The sequence below is a fragment of the Cyprinus carpio genome, chromosome B22, assembly GCF_018340385.1.
Source record: "Cyprinus carpio isolate SPL01 chromosome B22, ASM1834038v1, whole genome shotgun sequence".
NCBI lineage: Eukaryota > Metazoa > Chordata > Actinopteri > Cypriniformes > Cyprinidae > Cyprinus > Cyprinus carpio.
Window position 1 is genome coordinate 31727767 of NC_056618.1, and position 20850 is coordinate 31748616.

Here is a 20850-nt window from a genome sequence, read left to right on the forward strand (position 1 = left end):
AAAATAAGTCTAAGATGTGATCAGCAATTTGAAATTTTGCCTATATAAGCGTGTTGTTGCTTTTTTTCATGAGTACTCAAGAAAGCATGGGCTGAAACGTCTGCTATTTGGTCTGGTTTTAATACACTTTGCACTTTTGTCACATTTTCACTTTTGCATATGGAAAATAAAAACTACATTTTAGAGATACCTATTTTGGTGTCAACAAATTCAGTGACTTGATGGACTACTTTTTTGATATTTTATCTTTAAATTAATGTTTGATTTTTTGTGATATATTTTTTGTTGCTGACTATAAGTAACTTTGCAACGAAATGTTTACTAGCAGTCATATGAGTATTGGTAGACTTTCTGCTCAATATCTGCTATGACTTTATTTTGATGGTCCCCAACAAACATTCTACTGCCTATAAGTAACTGTGCAAGTACTTGTCAACTTTTTCTACTAAACCAAACTCTATAACAAACTACACAAAGCCTAACCTAACAGTATACCAATACTCTAATGAGAGTTAGTTGACATGTAGTTGCAAAGTTACCTATAGTTAGTAGAATGTCTAAATTGGACTATTGAAAGATACACTTTTCAATAGTCCAATTTAGACATTCTACTAACTATAGGTAACTTTGCATCACTACCAAATGTATATCAAAACTTTCACCAAACTTTTCTATATAACAGATTCCATTATCAATTTAAGTGGGTTCTAAATGTACAGTATGAAATATTGAACCTATGTCATTATCTTGAAGTTAATATGATCAATGAGAAGTTTTAAAAATAAATCTCAGTACTTCCGGAACAGTAGACCCAAGAGCACTCTGAAAAATCCAATAATACAAAAGGAAATATGTTACACTCTGTTAGAAATAAAGAATGTAAATCAAATTATCCCCTTTAAGCCCAGTTAAACATCCTGCTTTGAATGGTGCCAGCTGAAAACTTTTCAACATATTTCCTGTGGGGCTGTAAAGCTGAATTAGTCCTTAGCTCAAGTCTGTTGTTAACCTTAAAGATTTGACTGGGGTTGAATATAAATTGCCACAAAGAGCTTCTCAAACTATGAGCTGATTATTCAGTAAAGCAAAATTGTTGCTTCATTCTATTTTCCTTCAAAGGAAATTACATATCTTGTATTTTATTGACGGTAGATTCAAAAATAAATGCATAATCACAACCCCCTTCTGGTTCTAGACATGGTATAAGATGGCGAGCTGTCCTATTTACAATGTTTCAAAGATAAAAGAGGACATTGGGTAATTCTTTAAGATAATGTTAGGAGAAGCGAGGCGCCATCAAGTCATATAACATCAGTCTCACTGTGCAAATCCAGTCAAACTGAAGCCTCAATGACGACAACCGATGAATTTGTCAGATGATGCCAATAAACAAGACACCATTTTAGTCTAATTTATAATACCAACACTGAAACGTTTAACTGTCATTGAAGACATATAGCATGTTACATGCAAGTTCAAATCCCGGACGAGCCCCCAACCCATCTACATTTTATGCTTCTTTGGATTGAGACTAGGTAAAACAATATAAATATATATCCAGGGGAACGGTATGCATTCATATTAAATGAATAAATTTAAATATTTAGTTTGTAAATAAAGATGTTATTTATGAGAGTACGCCCTCAGTATGGTATCAATAGTGAAAGTAAACAAATAATTAAATCTTCATGAGGTGAGAGATGCTGTCCGTGAACCGTCTGAATTAAATATCTCATTCTCAAAACCTCGGCTCGATGCTTCTTCTCCTGTGAGAAAGTTGAGATGTTTTAGCTACTCTGCACATAGCTGTCTTTGTGACGGGTAATCCATTTGTTTAGAATTGTCTTTTCGGTTTTGACAGGGCTAAATTAATTACCGTTTGATCTGAATGTGGGACATAATTAGAACCCTCTTAAAGCTGCAGCCAACCCTCACATCCCTTCTGCCAAAACGGATCATCCTGCACCGTAATTAAACTTCAGCTCATCTGTCAGAGAGACGAGGTTTCCATTACTAGAAGAAAAGAAGCAGCAGGTACGGTGTTGTTTACAGTAAAGTGGCTTAACTCATCACAAAGGTTTAGAAATGCTCCAGTGGTCAACATTAAATGCATTAACGTCAGTGAATTAACGTAAATCAAATCATAGGATTGCACTACGTTGTAAAGCCAACTAAGCTGTTACATCTAAACAAAATGGGCATGTTAGAGATATTTTCTCATCGTTTCTGGTCAGTAGACATTGACAGCAAACAGCTTATGGGAAACCATGCAAGACGTTTCCTCCAAGCATGCCTTGAAGTGAATCTTTGCCGCTGCACAGACGGGTAACTCTCAAAGATGCCTACTTCCACTAGCTGACAAGGTTGTGTGCAAGTCAAATGAAACTTGCTGATCCAAGAAAGTCCCTTGAGTGATTGGCTGAGTGATCAGCTTGGTTTCACTCGAGTTCCTCGAGTTCTTCTTCTGTAATTAGTACCATCATCTAAATAATCCTTTTTGAATGGGATAAATAAGTCTCATACGCTCTTAAAAATAAAGGATTTTTGTAGGATTTTGGTTCCTCAAAGAACCCTTTAGTGAACTGATCTTAAAATAACATTTTTTTTTTCTGTAGCTTGAGGAACCTTTTTCCCTTATAAAGAACCTTTTGTGGAATGGAATAGTTGTGTGGGTGTTAAAGGTTCTTCATGGATCCATAGATGGCAATAAAGAACTTTTATTTTTAAGACTGAAGAATGTTGAAATCACAAAAGTGTACAGCACAGTAATAGCCAAACACTATCTCTGTCCGCTTTGCACCTATGCTTGTCTTGAAACCTTTATCTCGGAATTGTTTTGCTACATGTTTTGATCCAAACTGAACTTACAGGAGAAAAGACATGGTTAGTTGATGTTTTGGAGGTCTCTACTACAGCAAATCCCTCATGTGCTCTATGAAATAAGGCTGTGAGACCTGCCATTCTTGTTTGCTAGAACATGAAGGCCCTGTTGGGGCTACACAACTATCTACTAATAAAAAGTCTGACTGAACCAATTGCTCACCCAATTCAAACCTGTATGGCTTCAGCAGAATACAACATAAGATCCTCTGTTCCATAAAAAGCATATTCTAACCAGGACACATATAGCACCAGAAGAGTAGTCCGTAAGACTTGTATGTATTCAGTAAGTAATGGAATACAGCACACAATAGCTTGTGTGCAATAAAACAGATTTATTGAAAAATTTTATTGACAAATTTCCTTTCAGCTGTATCTCTTTGTGGAACAAAAAAGGACCCAAAACAAAATCATCCAAAAACAAATGGATAAAATTAAACAAAAGCAAGCCAAAACAAACTGATAAAACAAAACTAAAACAGACCAAAATAAGCCAAAACAAATTAATTTGAATAAAGATACAAAAAATAGCCAAACCAAGCTGAAAAAAAAAGTCAAAATAAGCTATAACAAATAGATAAAATAATAAAATAGGCCAAATCAATACAAAACAAAATAAGCCATAACAAATACATGAACATAAACAAATCAGCTTTCTAGGTAAATAAATGTCAAAACTAGACAAATTAGCTATGGATTTGTGGACTACATAAATTCACTAGAGTTAATAGAGAATTTTATATATATATATATATATACATATATATATATATATATTTTTTTTTTCTTTAGGACATCACAAGGACTACAGTGACTGTTGATTAAACACTTGAACATATTCAAGGTTAGTTGTGACACATTGTGTCAAATGTTTTTAAGACATTTAAAATATATATATTTATTTATGTATACTGTGTAATCTCTAGGCCCTACTTAATTTTGATTGAATATTGGACCATACATTTTCAAATACAGTTGTAAATAGTCTATAAATGAAAAGTAGAATTTTTTCCAACAATAATGCAAGTCTGAAAATCCACTCACACTAGTGAAAGCACTACATCCTCACTGCACACATACTAAAAGATTTCAATGTCACACTCAGAGCACAAGCCCCCTACATTAATGTCACACTTGAAAATCGACAGTAACCTCACATTGAAGCAAAGAACAATTTATTACCAACAGCTAACCTGCCTGTGACAATCTGAAGTGATCTCTCCACTAAATAACAATCACTCGAGTACATTTGGTTAGCATTCTATAGTTTTCTGATGTGAGAGCGATAGATCATTCCAACAAATTATTCCTTCTCATGTTGAGGTAATGGCAATACAAATTAATCAGTCGCACTCAATGTGATAAATGTCAACGAAGTCTGCAGGGAGCTGAAGTATCTATTGATTGGAGAGAAGAAATTATTTCATTAATTACTAGTATGTATATCATTGACGCTTTCTTAATGAGAAAAAAAGATCCGTGCTCATAATGATTTATGGCAGCTCACCCAGCGGGACTCTCTCATTTAACGAGCTCCGAGACGAGCCAATGGCAGACGTGCTTTATGACATCAACCAAGGATTTTTCCAGGCTCCATGCTGAGCAACTTCACAGACAGGCATTGAACAGGAGATAAGAGACAGCACTGGGAGTAACTTAAAGCTCATCCTCAACTGGCAATATAGCAAACTAATGTGATTATGAAGTTTGGAATTAAGATTAGCAGAATGGCTGATGAGATGCCGCATTTAAATACACCTGCCTCGTGGGACATGTTGATGAAATGAATGGCGTCACGATCTTCCAACATGAATGGAATTAGTACATGTTTGTGAATGAAGATACCTCCTGGTTTCAGACCTGCTTCCAAGACACCATGTCATATCTAATGATCCAAAATAAATTCAAATCAGCTTTAGAGGAAAACAATGGCATGTTTAGTGACTATAATACTTATTTCTCAGTAGAAAGTGAGTCAAAGATTTATAAAAATGTAGTTAAAAATAGAAAACTGATTTACTCCTTTTTTAATTTTATAATTGTATCATTTTTAATAATTTATAGAATAGAGAGAGGGAGAGAGCAAAACATTAAACTAAAAACTTGATTTGTTTATTTATTTATCTTTTTAATCGATTGGTTATGTTTTGTTTTCACTTTTTGTCTGTTTTTGTTTTTGTTTGGTTTTTATAATTTTTTTGTCCTGTTTTTGTTTGTTTTGTTTCATTTATCAAACTCATTTTCCTGAATTATTCAATGACCCATTTGAAGTTAATTCTCCAATAGACCAAATTTAATGTTACATAACAAAAAGTTGCAATTTGGCAAAGCTGCAGTCAGGTTTCTGGCAGTCTAAGGCATACAAATGCAGCCAATATTGATAAATAGGCTGGGATTTCTCAAGCTGAAAAGAAGCCAAAACCAAAGGGAGGAGTAGCCAATCAGAAGCCAAAGGATGGAGACGGCTGATAAAAAGAGGAGAGCGAAGGGGTTATCAGAGCAGAATGACCTCCAGGTGGGCCGAATCTTCCATCAGCGAGCACCGCCATGCCAGGCCCTGCATCCTCTGGTACTGTTGTCCCAACAAGATTGGTGGGTGGTCTGAACTCCAAAATACTTTTTTTATATAGTGTTTTGGTATCTATTGATGATCTAAAGCAATAAAAGCTCTTTTTGTGGAAAAAAAAAATCAAGCTTTCTGTTACTGTGGAAATACCTTGAGGGTATCAGATGGTACTATTTGACTACCATATTGATGTACAATGTATTTACATTGCCACCAAGTTGTCATGGATGGTGTTACCCACTGTCAACCACTTATAATAACAGTAATGCTAGATAAAAAAAAAACCACTTATAATAACAGACATAAATAAAAAACAAAAATTCTGTACTGAAGAATTCCTGGGTTTGTAGGTTATGGCTTCTGTGAGAAATGAGTCCCACAGCTCTGATATTTTTAGACTTCTGTCACTGTGGCTGTTGTCACTTTCATGTTGGTGGCCTATGAGTGAGTGATAGCAAGCATATACAGTATTTACTAGAGCTCAAGGCAGCAAACCTTCTGGGCCAGAGAACCAGTGACACGTCAGAAATCAAAAGTCACTTACAGACAATGGAGAATCATTATGCAAGAAGCATCCCATTTTAATGGCAAAACACTGATGTTGCTAAATTAGATCAATCAAAATAAATAAAGATTATGTTGAATAATTATGCAAGAAGCGTCCCATTTTAATGGCAAAACACTGATGTTTGTAATGTGAAACTACGATTTTGTACTTCTTTAGCATAATGTGTACAGATATTATGGAAATACTATTCTCAATATTATGTTACTGCTTAAGAGTAAAATAAATAATAATTGTCTTCTCGCAATTGCAATGTCAGGGGTATTTACACCACACCATTTTCAACTAAAAATGAATGAAAATGGGTTTCCAAGTGCAAGTTTTTTGAAAATGACACCATTAATGACTCCATGTAAACTATAAAAATGTGAATGTGTAAAAATTAGAGCTGTCAGTCGATTAAAATTTTAATATAATTAATTACATGATGTTTCGATTAATTGATCAGGGGTGAACTATCCCTTTAATGTTTTTATTCTATTACTATTATTATTATTATTTTAGGAAGTGATACTCTAAATAAGAAATTAAATCTGCCAGCAGGTGGCTGTAAATGTCTTTATGAGTCTTTCATTCAATTCGTCCAAATGGCTGATTCATTCAGGAATGGAGTAAACGGTGCTCTTTATGAATGGGTCTTTGAATCATTGGTTCACACGATTCGTTCAAAATGCTAATTAATTCAGAAACTAAACACTGCTGTGTTGCTCGGAGATGCACAACAATTCTGCTGTGCCTTTAAAGGTAAAGTTCTCTGCTAAATTGAGCAAAAACACATAATACTATGTTTAAAATATAACACAATATCATCTTATTTACTGAACTGTTGTATAAAATCACATTAAACTCGGACAGATCAAGATAAAATCAGCACTTGTGTGATATTGTTCTAGCTGCTCATGTGACATAGTGTGATATGTGATATATATAAATATGAGACAAAACTCATACAGGGGCATTTTTTTTTTTGCACCCAAAATCTTACATTTTATGGCATAACTGCATTCATGGAGTTGTTGGCCTGCATCATATTTGTCAACAGTAAACTGTATGAAATGTAAAATGATGTACAGGTCTGGGGGTGGGGCCAGTGCTTTAACTTTGTTAAAATATTTTAATCACGTTATTTTTCATAACTAATTAATTATGTTAATGTGTTAAACTGACAGCCCTAGTAAAAAGCAGTGCGCATTTGTATTACGTGTTCAGTCTCTAGGAACACATATGCAGATGCATGGTGTTTGTTTGCAGTGTTAATTCGTGTTTTTTTGGAATGTTATGTATAATACTGTTTGCATGGTTTAGTTGATAAATAATGGCCTGGCATGCTCACTTTAAAAATGTCAACTGTACGCAAAACTTTTTAAAAATGCAGAGAAAAAAAAAATCTGTTTGTTTTTTATTTTTTTTTTGTTGTTGTTGTGTAAACGTACCCTGACATTACCCAGGAGGTTTCTGCACACATAATATTTATTGATATTTTGACTTTGTCACACAATGACTTTATATCTAAAAATGGGAGTCTCTCACAACTGTTTTTTTCTTCTTCTCATGATTATCACTTCACACCTTACAATGCAAGTTTAAATCTCAAAATGTATATATCTAGCCATTGCAACTTTTTATTACATTTACTATCTTGCAATATTGTGACATTACATCTCACAACGTAACTTTATATCTAACAAAGACAATTTCTTGCAATTGCAGTTTTGTTTCTTGCCTTTATATCTCACAGTTTAACTTTATTACCCTGTAATAGCCTATTACTGTCACTGATGTTGTTATATTTGATTATTTAAATTTATTTTGAATTATGTATATATATATATACATATAATAGACCTAGTAAGTCTCCTCTCCACCAATAAGCTGGTGTGTGGTGGGCGTTCTGGCGCACTATGGCTGCCGTCACATCATCCAGGTGGATGCTGCACACTGGTGGTGGATGAGGAGATACCCCCTGACAATGTAAAGCGCTTTAAGTGCTTAGAAAAGCACTATATAAATGTAAGGAATTATTATTATTATTATTGTAATTTGAGTAAAAGATGCTTTACATTAAGTAATTTCCAAATACGTATATCTAACAATGTCAATTTATTTCACAATAGCAGTTTTGTTTCTTGTAAATTCAACTTTATATCTCACAATTTAATTTTAAGTGTTGGAAATTTTATTTTAATTTTTTTTTTGATGTTGTTTTTTGTTATTAGATTTTTATTTTTATTCTTTGAGATTTTGTTATAATAATTTTGCAGTTGATGCTTCCGATTCTTCTTTGTTCAATTGCACAACATGACTTCATATTTCAAAACTAAACTTTATATCGATTAATGTTTAAACCTCACAGTGGAACTTTTAATCTCATAATTCAATGCAAATCCAGTTCGAAGATGGTATTGTGCAATTTTGGACTTTGCATCTTAAACTGTAACTATACTTCACAATGTGAGTTTTGTTTATTATAAATACAACTTTATATCTCACAATTCAACTTTACATTTCACGATGTGAGTTTAAATCTCAAAATAAAACTTTTTAACGCATAATTTAATGGAAGATGTCTCACATTTGAAGTCTGAAGATGCAATTATACAATTTTTGACTTTTATAAAGTATCACAAAATGTGTCCTTATATCACAATATTTGAATTTAAATGTCAGATAGGATTTAAAGTTCAAAGATTGTATTACACAATTTTTGACTTTATACCTTACAATATCACTTTACACCTACCGTTGTGACTTTATCTCACTATTGCAGTTTTGTTTCTAGTAAATCTGAGTTTTTATCTCATAATTCAACTTTTTATTTTAAGTTTAAAATCTCTCATTGGAACTTTTTATCTTATAATTTTACATAAGATGCTTCATACTCAAAATCTGAAAATGTCATAATGCAGTTATATTATCTGACTTTTTTTTTTTTTTTTTTTTACTCTGAGGTATGCCAGGCTTTCACACAATAAGAACAGTAATGTTTATTTTAAAAAATAAATAGTGTCAATATTAATTTATGTTGACTACAAACCCAGACACCTTTGACTTGAGGTACAATTGCAAGCCATGCCCTGTTTTGTACTTCCCCTCACTTTCCCGCTAAAAAACAAACAGTAAAATGCTAAAGTAATGACATATCATGAGCTCTGCCACAACTGAAAGAAATTTGGGGCCTCACAAGTGTTTTGAGTCAAAATGTTTTGAGGTGGAGAATGTAAAAAACGCTTGTATGCCTCATGAATTGTGTCAGAGAGCATTGCCCTCCTCACATCAACTCTCATCACTGCAGCTCTCATCGCGTTCGGAAGAGCTTGTGGCCTTCGGGGATGCTTTGTGAAATTCCAGCCCTGGAGCATATAAAAATAGTCAGAGATTCAGAGCAAGTGTGAGGCCATAGGGAAATAAGCAAACAGTTTTCTGAAAGGATGCAGGTGGCTAGCGGGCCACAACATGGGCTTTAAATTTGTTTCTTAATGCTCACGAACGAGGGTCTGTGACACAGGCTGGCTGGCATTACATCCCATGTGTATGGGTGTATTTTCGTAAATATTTTCTAAATAGTCCATGTAGGGCAAAAAGTCAAGCACTTAGAAGAGATCTGCGAGGTCTGCTGAAACCACTCTAGCCATTAGCTGTGTGGTAGAAAGCTGGAGAAAAGTAACATAAATATTGCAGTTCCACATGCGAGTGCTTGCAGCTCATGTCTGTTACTGTAAAATTATTAATGCCACAACACAACTATTTAATCTATGTCTACATATTGTAGTGCACGAGCAGTTTTTTGTCAAACCTGAATATGGTTGTGAATATTTAATGTAAACTCACAATACAGTGCTCAACAGATGTTTGACGTGAATAATGTCACAAGTTTCCATTTCATTAAACAGTTTAGGCCTTTAATTACTGCAAAGATCATGCAAAATAGAAAAACATAACTATTGGTGGTAAACAGATTATGTTAAGACATCTGACAACTATGTAACAATTTGAGCAGTAATTCATTTGGGAAAATTCTGGCAGAATGTGTAATGCAAATGTTGTTTACTAAAGAATTACTAAAAAAAAAAAAATTCATAGTTATAATAACATATGTGGTTGCTACAATGGAATTCAGCTGGAAAAGGCATTTGTTTCTTGTATTAATGTTTAATAAATTGTATTTTACATAGATTTTCAAAGTTGTAAATAAAAGATTTTCCATAGAAAATACTATTTCAGTCTTTCCACTTCAAAATATCATGATTAATTCAATGTTTTTCTTGCCATTTCAATGTAATCAATAACATTTACTGAGAATTTCTGGGTGAAAGCTGTTTCTTTTTTTTTTTTTTTTTTTTTTTTTTTTTTTTTTTGTTTGTTTGTTTTTTATTTTCTTTTACTGAGAATTTCTGTTTTTTTTTTTTTTTTTTTTTTTTTTTTAGTAGTGGGACTACTATTCTGTATGGTTGAATTTTTTGTTAATTATTGAATTACATTAGGTTAATTAAGTAATATGCCATTTTCATGTTTTAATTGCAAATATTTTAAGGGTTTATTAGCTTTTGTCAAGACAGAATGTAAAATCTTTAGTGTTGACCCATTTACTTCCATTGTAAGTGCCTTACCACAACCAAGATTATCAAAAATATCTTTTGTGTAATTGATGATATGCCACAAATAGACCTTGTACTGAACCTGGAATATTTCTTTAAAGGGGTCCTATAATGCGATTTCAATTTTTCCTTTCTCTTTGGAGTGTTACAAGCTCTTGGTGCATAAAGAAGCTCTGTAAAGTTGCAAAGACTAAAGTCTCACATCTAAAGAGATATTCTTCATAAAAGTTCAGAGTCAACCACACCCCCCTCCTGTAAGTATGTTTTCATATTTAAAGAATTTGCCACTGACGATTCAAACATGAGTTTTGAGCAGTGTAGAGTAGCGCTTATTGTTTGTCGTTTCTCCGATCACAAATGCAGACATGGTTTTATGCTTACGCAGCGAGACACACAACCCAACGCGTAAAAGGACAGTATAAGTCATTATAATCAGTAATTATGTCCCCACTGGATGCAGCAAATGTTGCTCGTTCATAATGGGTTTTACTGGTTTTGTCTCGTCGTGCCGGAACACAACATCACAGTATGGTAAGGGCCGTAACATTTCTGTCACACGCTTGAGGTATTCGGCCAATCACAACGCACTGGATAGCTGGCCAATCAGAGCACACCTCACATAACAATCAACGCGTTTCAGAAAGGCGGGGCATAGAGGAGAAACAATAATGTACATTATGTAGAAAATGTGTTTTTTTTTTAACCTTACACCCCATAAACACATTTGAGTTTAGAGATCTTAAACTACCTGTTCTCTTGCGTGTAAGACCAAAGAAGAACCTTGGTTAACAGGGCAAAAAAATCTGGAGAAGAATGAGGTTGGAATCATCCTAGTAGACCGGTGGGATGTCATTAGCCGTGTTTATCTCTGATGCAGAACATAGATAAGGCTGAATAATCCTCTCACATCATTACAGGCAACTGTATAGATTGTTACTGTTTTAATTGCTGTATCAGTAATCACACACTTCAGAACCGAGGGTCAGGATACAATTATCTCTTCATATGCCATATTTGGATGCATTTACGTTTTTGGTTACTACAACTAGTTGATTTACGCCCTACAAGGATTGATTCTGATTAATTATACTTGAGTCTGTGCATACTTTCATGGGTGGCTTATTGTACATTCCAAATCATTTGTTTTCAGATATTTTACACGTTCTCTCGGCTCACGTTGTATCTGACAAAACACATGCTTTGGAGATAATTTGACTGTTATTTTTCAATGTTGCGGGAACAACATTAGACTAAAGAGAACAAAATTAACTATTTATTGCAATGCAGACATGAACTAGCTAGGTGGATAACCCAATGCAGAGCCTAGCAGCTTAATCTGCCTCTAGAAAGCTGAATCTTAATTCACAAATTCATTTGAATGAGCAAGCATATCCACTTCATTGTAACGTTTTAACATCAAGCCTGTTTGGAGCACAGCAGGGAGGAAGAACACAGAGAAATAGAGAGAGAAAAAATATATAATATTGTACTTTTTTGTCATTTTATTTTATTCTATTATTATTATTATTATTATTATTATTACGATATGGCATTAATGAAATTAATAAAAAAAAAAAATGTATATATAATATATATATATAATTTACTTACATGTACTATCATTTAATATTATAGAATAGAATAGAATAGAATAGAATAGATGCATCAAGCAATCATATCGAGAAAGAACTTTGAAATTTAAAATAGATAGAGAGACAAAGAAATGAACCCTGTTGAAAAGCCACTCTGCAGGTGTGAGGAGTAGATGCTTTATCGATTCGTTGATTTTGACTAACAACCTGTTTAGGTTACACTACTGATTGTAGTGTATAAGATGCTTTTCAATACATAAACAGCCATTATGTGGTGCTGTTTCGTGTGGCGTTTCGAGGCATGATGTGTTCGCATAAATCAGCTGTCATGTAATCATACGGGGTGAAACGACATGAAACCGTGACGCAGGGACTCATTCCAGCACACTTGGGCTCCGACTCACCTGGAACAGTCGCAGTATATTTGCGACCATGATGGACACTGAACTCGCCGAAGCCCCTATGACTCCCACCACCTTTTCAGGTTTAACGAACACCGGGGGCTCTCCGTTCGTACACCTCACGTCCGACGTGTCTTTCTGTATGAGAGCCTGCACAAAAGTAAGCGACTGCTCCAGCGCGTACGTGTCTCGCGAACATGTGTCTAAAACCCGAGCGCCTAAAGTGATGTTGGGCAAAAGCTCGTCATCACTGTTGATTTGGTCCAATGCATAAAGCATCGCCTCCAGCCGGTGTATTCCGTTCTCCTTCTTGATATCTCCACACGGTTCCCCGGAGACCCCGCGGGCATGGACCGGGAAAAGGCCACCCAGGGTCAAATCCCCCTCAATTCTGATGGAATGAGGAGCGTAGATTTCCTGCGAAAGTGTCACATCCACAAGCGCTTGAATGATCCAAAATACCCGCCATGGAAAGCAAGCCATGTCTCCTTGTCGTTGGGAAACAGAAAAAAGGCACTTTTCACAGTATTTACAGGTAAACAAAAACAGATTCGATCTCAATAACGGCCACAGACCCTTTCAAAGTGAGGTTGATGTGGGAATACGTTGAGGCTTTCTCCAAAAAAACCGCGCAGTAATGTTGCGTTATTCCTTGGGAAAGTGCGCATGGTATGGCGCCGCTTGTTGCTTAGCTATTCTGCATTATTTCTTTAAATAAAGAAAAAAAGGCAGAAGAAACTTAGCAAAATACGTACAGTACCTTTCTATGATTTGTCCTTAAATCAAACACACGCAAAACGCATTAAAGTGCAGCGATATTCGACTAAAACGCGTCCGATTCACGCTGATGTCATAACGCCGCTGTGAAACCATCGCGACTGAGTTTTAACGGATTTTATGTTTAAAACATTAAGGCGGCAAAAAAGTTTTCGTTCAGAATGACGTGTCGCGTGTAACGGTCAGAGAAATATGTTGCACAGAATCAATGTCAGGTGAGATATCCGTAGCATCCTCCCATCGCGGACTTCGCTGAGGCTACTTATTGTATTTCTCTCTCTCTCTCTCTCTCTCTCTCTCTCTCTCTCTCTCTCTCTCTCTCTCTCTCTTCCTCGGAGCAGGTATTACATTTGAGAGGAAGAAAGCAAGCTTAGGCGGTGATACGTTTGGTCTTGCGAAAATCCTCACAAGAGACAAGGCAGCCCGCGTGTCTCTTGTGTGCAGTGGTCTGCGGTTTATGTGTTTGTGTTTCTATTTTTCTGTGGGCTGTGGATGTGTTTTGTATTTTTTTTATGTTTCTATGTACGTTTGATTTTGTGTTACTCATCCTGGTCAGCCCTCGAAGAAAATACGCTCCTGCATGTGAGGCGAATCATAACGCGATATAGTCATTAAACTCAACGATTAATTGAGGGAGCTATTGCAGGTCTCGCTAAGTTTCTCGGTTCCAAAGCTCATCAGTTGAATTTGCGGGGTTAAGGTTTTCATCACAACATTCTCTGAGAAAGGCTTCTCAAACATTTAACCATATTTGGATCAACTCCTCATTCATGTACTTGTGTTCGGGCAAAAACCGTATTCCACACGACATTATTTCACTGTTCTGGGTTAATATGGAATATGTTCCAGCTCTAGAGACTCGCATTGTTTTTCCTGTTGAATGCAGCGACTGGGGCTGACAGAGGAAATGAATTCTGTCAACATCAATTCATGATTTTACCGCCCCACTAGTGATGCGCGCGCGCTCTCACATTTTTTTTTTTTTTTTTTTTTTTATATCTATTTCTACACACACACACACACTTTTGCTATTCTGTTATGATGGGGAAGTTCCACTGACATACTGTATGTTTTACATGAGCTAAAGATGCTAAGACAAGTGATGTTCTATTCCCTAAACCAAACCCTCAGAGAAGCATTTGCATTTGTACATTGTCATTAAGACACTAGCCTTCTCTCTCTCTCTCTCTGTGGGGCTATTGGCTAGTCCTCGAAATGTAGGTTGTAAGTGTTTTTACTATCCTATTGGGGACATCTGGTCCAGATGTATTTCACACATTATTGGAATAATTTATCCTAGAGGAACCTTTATACTATATTTACCTGAGATGCTTTAAAAGATAACCACAATTATAATTTAATAAGAATTGCCATTGATAAGAACAACAGAACATAAATACTGAAGACAAACCCAAAACTTAAAAAAAGAGAGAAAACAAATTACATTTATGAAATCATTTTTATGGAAGCCAGTTCTGCCACAGAATAAAAAATGAATAAATAAATAACAAAAGGCATTTTTCCCCCTTTAATCTCATGTTTTGCCCGTTCAATTCGAAGGGATTCAAAAATAAATAAAATAAATTGAATTGTGAGTTATGTCAGAATTGTGAGATATAAACTCACAATTCTAAGAAAAATTGATTTAGATATGACAGTCACAATTACCATTATTATTATTATTATTATTACTATTATTATTCCATGTTGGAAACTGGCTTATAGAAATGGTTCTTAAATAAAGCATGTAATGTTATTCTCTCTCTCTCTCTCTCTCTCTCTCAGGTTTTGGGTTGGTCTGTATTTGTTTTGTTATTGCTAAAAATAAATTAAAAATAAATTACAAGATGTGAACAGAATGCAAAGAGAAAAAGTCAGAAAAGTGAGACATAAATTCAGAAATGAGTGATGTTAACTTGGAATTGCTACAATTCTGTTTCTTTTTACTGATAATTGAAAGTTCAACTTGCAGTTATGTTTTTGTCCCCCTCAACACAGAGTAAAATAATAATAAATAAATAAAAACCCCTCAGATTCGCAAAATATAAACTCAGTTGCACAAGAAAAAAACAAAGAAAAAAGTCTGAATTTTTAAATAATCTCCAATTATTCCATTGTGGAAATAGGCATGGTAATTTGTAAAAATGTAACAACGAATGGCTAACTAAATTTAGTCTCATTTAAACATTTTCAAAAAATCGTATGCCCACTGATGGTTACGTTTAGGGGTGGGGTTAGTGGTGGAACTTCAGTTTTTTTTTTATGAATCAAATCAAATTAATATGAAACTTAAACAGTTAAGTTTTCTCATAAGATCATAAGATCGGGGATCTTTGTATCATTTCATTTTTGAACACATCCCCAAGGAATGGTTTTGTCTTATTTAGCACACTTGTGGGGGCGGTGTGTCCTCAAAAGACAATTTGACAAGTTTTAGTCAAAGCTTCATTTTGTAGATCTGTGAATGTGTGGCAGAGACTGAGGCAAAAAGTTTATTTCCAAAAGGGACAGACGTGCAGAAACATGACTTGTGCAGATTGTTCATGAGATTCAGTAGTGTTGTTGATCTGCTGTGTCTCGCCAGTCAAAGACATGAGACGGTGTTCAGATTCATATTGATTTGTTTGGTGAAGCAGTCAAGTGCACTTCAGTGAGGGACATAGATTCAGTGTTCATGAATTCACCCACATTAACCTTACATTCCCTACTGTCTATGATTATATATTGGCTTGCATCTAAAAGGTTATGAATATTGTAACGAACTTGCTTGAAGAAAAACATTTCACAGACATTGTCTGAAACCAAGTCTCTTGGAAAAAAAGATAACAAAACTTCAAGTAAAACACTGCTGTTAATTGATTACGTGACATTTATTAAACATTATATAACATATTATATAACATTTGTGTCCTTGTTATTTTAAAAACCACTGTCTTTCAGACAGCTGTATTCATAATTAAAAAACTTAAGTTTTCAACACTTTTATATAAATGTTGATGTGATTAGAAAACTATAGATTTTATGCTTGTCAAATATTTAAGAGACTTTATGATAAAAACATAGAAAACACAGCTAATAATATCCATATGGTACAATATGAGTTTATTAAATATTAATTATAGTTGATATTGATAATTATCATGATAACTGTATTTATTTTATTTATTTCAAGTTTAAAGCCAATGATTTTTTTGTTTTTGTTTTTTATTTTAATCGCCCAGCCCTATAAGAATGCATACTATATTCTGAAGAATGTTGACGGCAGACATTGGCTTCCATAAGGAAAAAAATTAATAAATATGTAATAAAATAAATAAAAACACTATGGAAGTCAGTGGCTACCAGCTGTTTGGATACAAACATTCTTCAGAATATCTTCTTTTGTGTTGAGCACATGAAATAAATTCTTACAGATTTGGAACAACATGAAGATGAGTAAACGATGACAGAATTTCATTTTTGGGTGAGCTAACACCAAATATGAAGAACATTAACAGTGATGCTTTAGCAAACACAACTAATAATGTAAAACAGATAAAGGAAACAGACATCAGATACAAACCATTTAGCTGTAAATGGCCATAACTGAACTGCTTCTACATATTGGACTACATATAATCAGATGAAAATAGTTCTCTGTAATGGCCACACAATATAAAAATGGCACTTTGCAGTCAAAGCCCCCCTCCTAAAGAATAATGCATCGCATTGTCTTTCAATAGAGACTCGAGACATCATACACTTCTAGCAAAAGCATGCTGCCTTATAATGCATCGCATTGTCTTTCAATAGAGACTCGAGACATCATACACTTCTAGCAAAAGCATGCTGCCTTAAGAAAATAAGGGCGATGATGTCATTAAAAAAATGTCAAGTTATAGTGCTGCAGAGATATCAACCTTAATTAGCATTAGCATTACTAGCCACGGCCCGACAGGTGTCGTAATACCAGTTTCGGCCATGGGAGGCGATATGCGGGCAACATAACCACCAGCCAACCTGCAATACACGAATAACTCGCACGGCTTGTGGGCGTTTCTTTTACTGTCTATGCTTGAAGCTGATGTCAAGCAACCGCACGCTCGGAATCACAAATCAAATCCGATAAGAAAAGGAGCCGAAACAGAGTAAACATCGGCACTGCTTTCCATCGCTGGAGACAACTGATGGACTTGAAAGAAATGAGCTTCGACTCCGAACTTGCAACATTTCTTTTGGATTGGTAAGTAAGATGCTGTTAGTATTTCGCTAGAAGTTTGTTTTATATGTTTGCGTATTTTTTCGGGAAGTTATAACATAGAAATGTATCGAAGGCTGTTCGATAAACGTGCTAATGTTAGCGATGGCTAACCGTAGCTGCGTTTGATAGTAAGCTAGCTATAACTTACCCACAGATCCGATCCGGTTTTCACCTGTTATCTACCAAAGCCCGTCTCTACCAAGCTGATGCTAAAATGTAACATTACCTAAGAAGCTTGAAATGTCTTTCGATGATAATGAACCCGAGAGAGAGAGAGAGAGAGAGAGAGAGAGCGCCCCGGCCGCGCGCGCGTCGATGATCACTCACTATATTCAGAGCGGTCAAGTTTTTGAAAGCGTGTGAAAAGAGTCAATTGCGTGTGTCTCACGGTGAATGCTTGAGAGTTGGCAGCTCTGGTTACGTTGGGTTGGTGCTAGCTTGGTCAACATCAGCTGTCTGATGTTGACCAATGATGTTGACAGAATGCTGTCTGTCAAATTAATTTAATTCAAATAATGTGTATATACAATTCAAAATGTAATATGAACAAAACGAATATGAACATATTCACTGGTAAGGGTGAAGGGGAGTAGCTTGAAGATGTCATGTTTCAAAATCACTTGACATCACCCAACGTTCCTCTGGAGGCAAAACGTCCTTTAGGCTTCGGCTATGGCTCTAGGGTTGTTGTGAAGGTAGGGGCGGAGCATAGAGACTACGCCGTTTCTCGTTTGTTACTCTAGAGTAGACCAATTCACTTTATTGAGGCATACTGCCCCCATCTGGTATGGAATGTGGAGTATGACTTGATTTTTTTGCCAGACATTACACATGGCTCCTTTAATACTTACAAGACTTAATAATAAATCTGACTTGAATCCAAAATGGCTATAATCATAAACTCCCTGTAAGATATGGATCTCATTTATTCATAATACAGTGACATACTCAGACATTTATAAGGCAGGAATGAATTATTCCATACCTTAAATTATCAATAAGCTGCACACGTCGATGATAGCAGAGCGTGATCTATAGTCACAGATGTCATATTACTGCCACCTTACGATCATCTGTTTGGAAATTATGCAAAACCGTAGAAAATAATAATGACCGCCATCCTTCAAGATTAGCATGGTAATACAAAAATTACATACGCCTTGATAAAATTACATATTGACACTTCCCGCAGGTATCTGTATCCAACTCAAACATTTATTATTACTAAGGTAGAAAATACATCCATAACCGTGACCCAGAGGCTGTTTGGACTGGAGATCCTCCTCAAGTACTAATTTAATTAAACTGTTATCAACATGAATGAGGAGACATCTGATCAGCGTCATGACAGTTAACTACAGCGTAATTTATTAGCATAATTAATCATGAAAACCTGTTTTAAGGTCCCCATCCCAATGCTGCCAGGCCCCTTTTCTATTTATTAGCTAGTTGGTTAGCTGGCGGCGCTCCAGCGGCGCCCCATTGCTCACAACTGTAACAGGATAATTTAGTTCTTCGAGTATTGTTAGATAGCACAGAGCCGAGCCAAAAGCGTCTTAGGAGATGAATGGGGACATCGAGACCAAAAGCACCGCTGTCTTCCTCGAGCAACCTGAGCTCAATTCTGTTCTTCAGTGTGTTTTTTTTTCTCTCTCTCTCTCTCTCGGACAAATGGGTTCAAGTAAAAAAAGCATTGGATGAGCTTTGTGAAGTTTAATTGAATTGCAGCTGAATAAAAGGAGCCCCCCAAGTATTTGTCCTATTTCGCGCATGTTTAATGTACAAATGTCATTGTACTTAATAATAATAATAATAATAATTTTATTTATACTAGTAGATTTTCATGTTCCCATTATCCCATATTAATATGTAGATTTTTTTTTTTTTTTTTTATATAAGAGTTTAATTTCAAAATGTTGATTAAAACCATGTATAAAACACCATTGCCTTGTATTTTAATAAATAAAAATGTGGTTTGAGTGAGCATTGTAATTTTGATCCAGGTGATTAGCAAGCAAGCAAAAAAAAAAAAAAATTTAAATTCATAAAAAGAATGAAAGAATAAATGATAATAAATAAAATATTAATTCAATAAATAATCATTTTGTATCTTTTTCCAGTGTGCTCATTACTTCCATTTAGTCTTTGTAAAATTCCATTTGATCATTTAAAAAATATAGTTTCTTTATTTGTTTATTCGTGTGTTTAAAGGAGCTTCACTAAGAACATGAATATGATTATTATTTATTTATTTATTTTAAATAAAAACACATAAATGCATAATTTAGATGTACATTTGACAAGTTAAATGGTGTATCTTGTAATTAATTTGATTACATTTTTTTAATCCAGTGAAACCCCTAATTATTTAATGTCTCTAAATAAATAAATACATAAATAAATGCGCAGTACCAATGTCACATGCATTAAATAAAATATTTTATATACAATTTTACTTATTTATTTTACTGAATGCAGTAACACACATACGCACACATATAGAAATACGGTCGCCGTGATTTTGCCAAGTAAGACATGTTCCTGGATCAACATCTTCTGATGATCCTGGATCAACATTATTGTCCAAAAATATAGACTCAACCCAATCCCTACCCCTAAACCTAACCCTACCCAAAATTTATTCCTAAAATCAGTGGGAAATGATAGCTGATTAACAAGTGTGTAGAAGAACCTAACCCCAATTTTAAGCCTAAAACAGATATTTCCTGAAAAGTTATATATCAATTCTGATTGGTTGATTGGAATGTTGTTCCAGGATCAACAAGGATGTTGATCCAGGAACATGTTCTACTTGATGAAATCACACTCGCCATATAAATACATATCTATCAAAAATCATTACAAATATTTATGAATTCATTTAGATAAAGGTACTTGAATTCTAATATATGTCATTATCTGAAACTAATTTGAAAAGGAAAAACTTCTTGTTTCAATTTGCCTCAGTTTTTCCTCCCATGACAGTTAGAGCAATTAAGCTTAAACTACCAAATAAAATATGACATAAAATTAATTATGGTTTTCAATTGATTAAAAACCAAACCATGTTATCAAATTAATGAGAAGATAAACCTCTATTAAATATTCAAATTCCCAAATAATTGCTCATATCAATATTAGTTGAGGAAAGCCAGAAGTCTTGCAGTTCACCTGGCAGCACATGCTCAGAGTCTCAATGAATTGCATTTTCCTGGACAGTCAGTTTCACCCACG

At 34.7% G+C, this 20850-nt stretch overlaps 1 protein-coding gene across 2 annotated transcripts in view; it reads right to left on the reverse strand.

The window, feature by feature from the left end:
- Positions 1 to 13804, reverse strand: part of LOC109099699 (metabotropic glutamate receptor 7-like) — a 203817-nt gene extending 190013 nt beyond the window's left edge. For both annotated transcript variants that reach the window (XM_042749679.1, XM_042749680.1), the window contains exon 1: positions 12603 to 13804. In XM_042749679.1, the coding sequence (XP_042605613.1) occupies positions 12603 to 13082 (480 nt within the window). In that variant the 5' untranslated portion in view covers positions 13083 to 13804. The remainder of the gene's footprint in view (positions 1 to 12602) is intronic.
- Positions 13805 to 20850: the final 7046 nt, after the last annotated feature.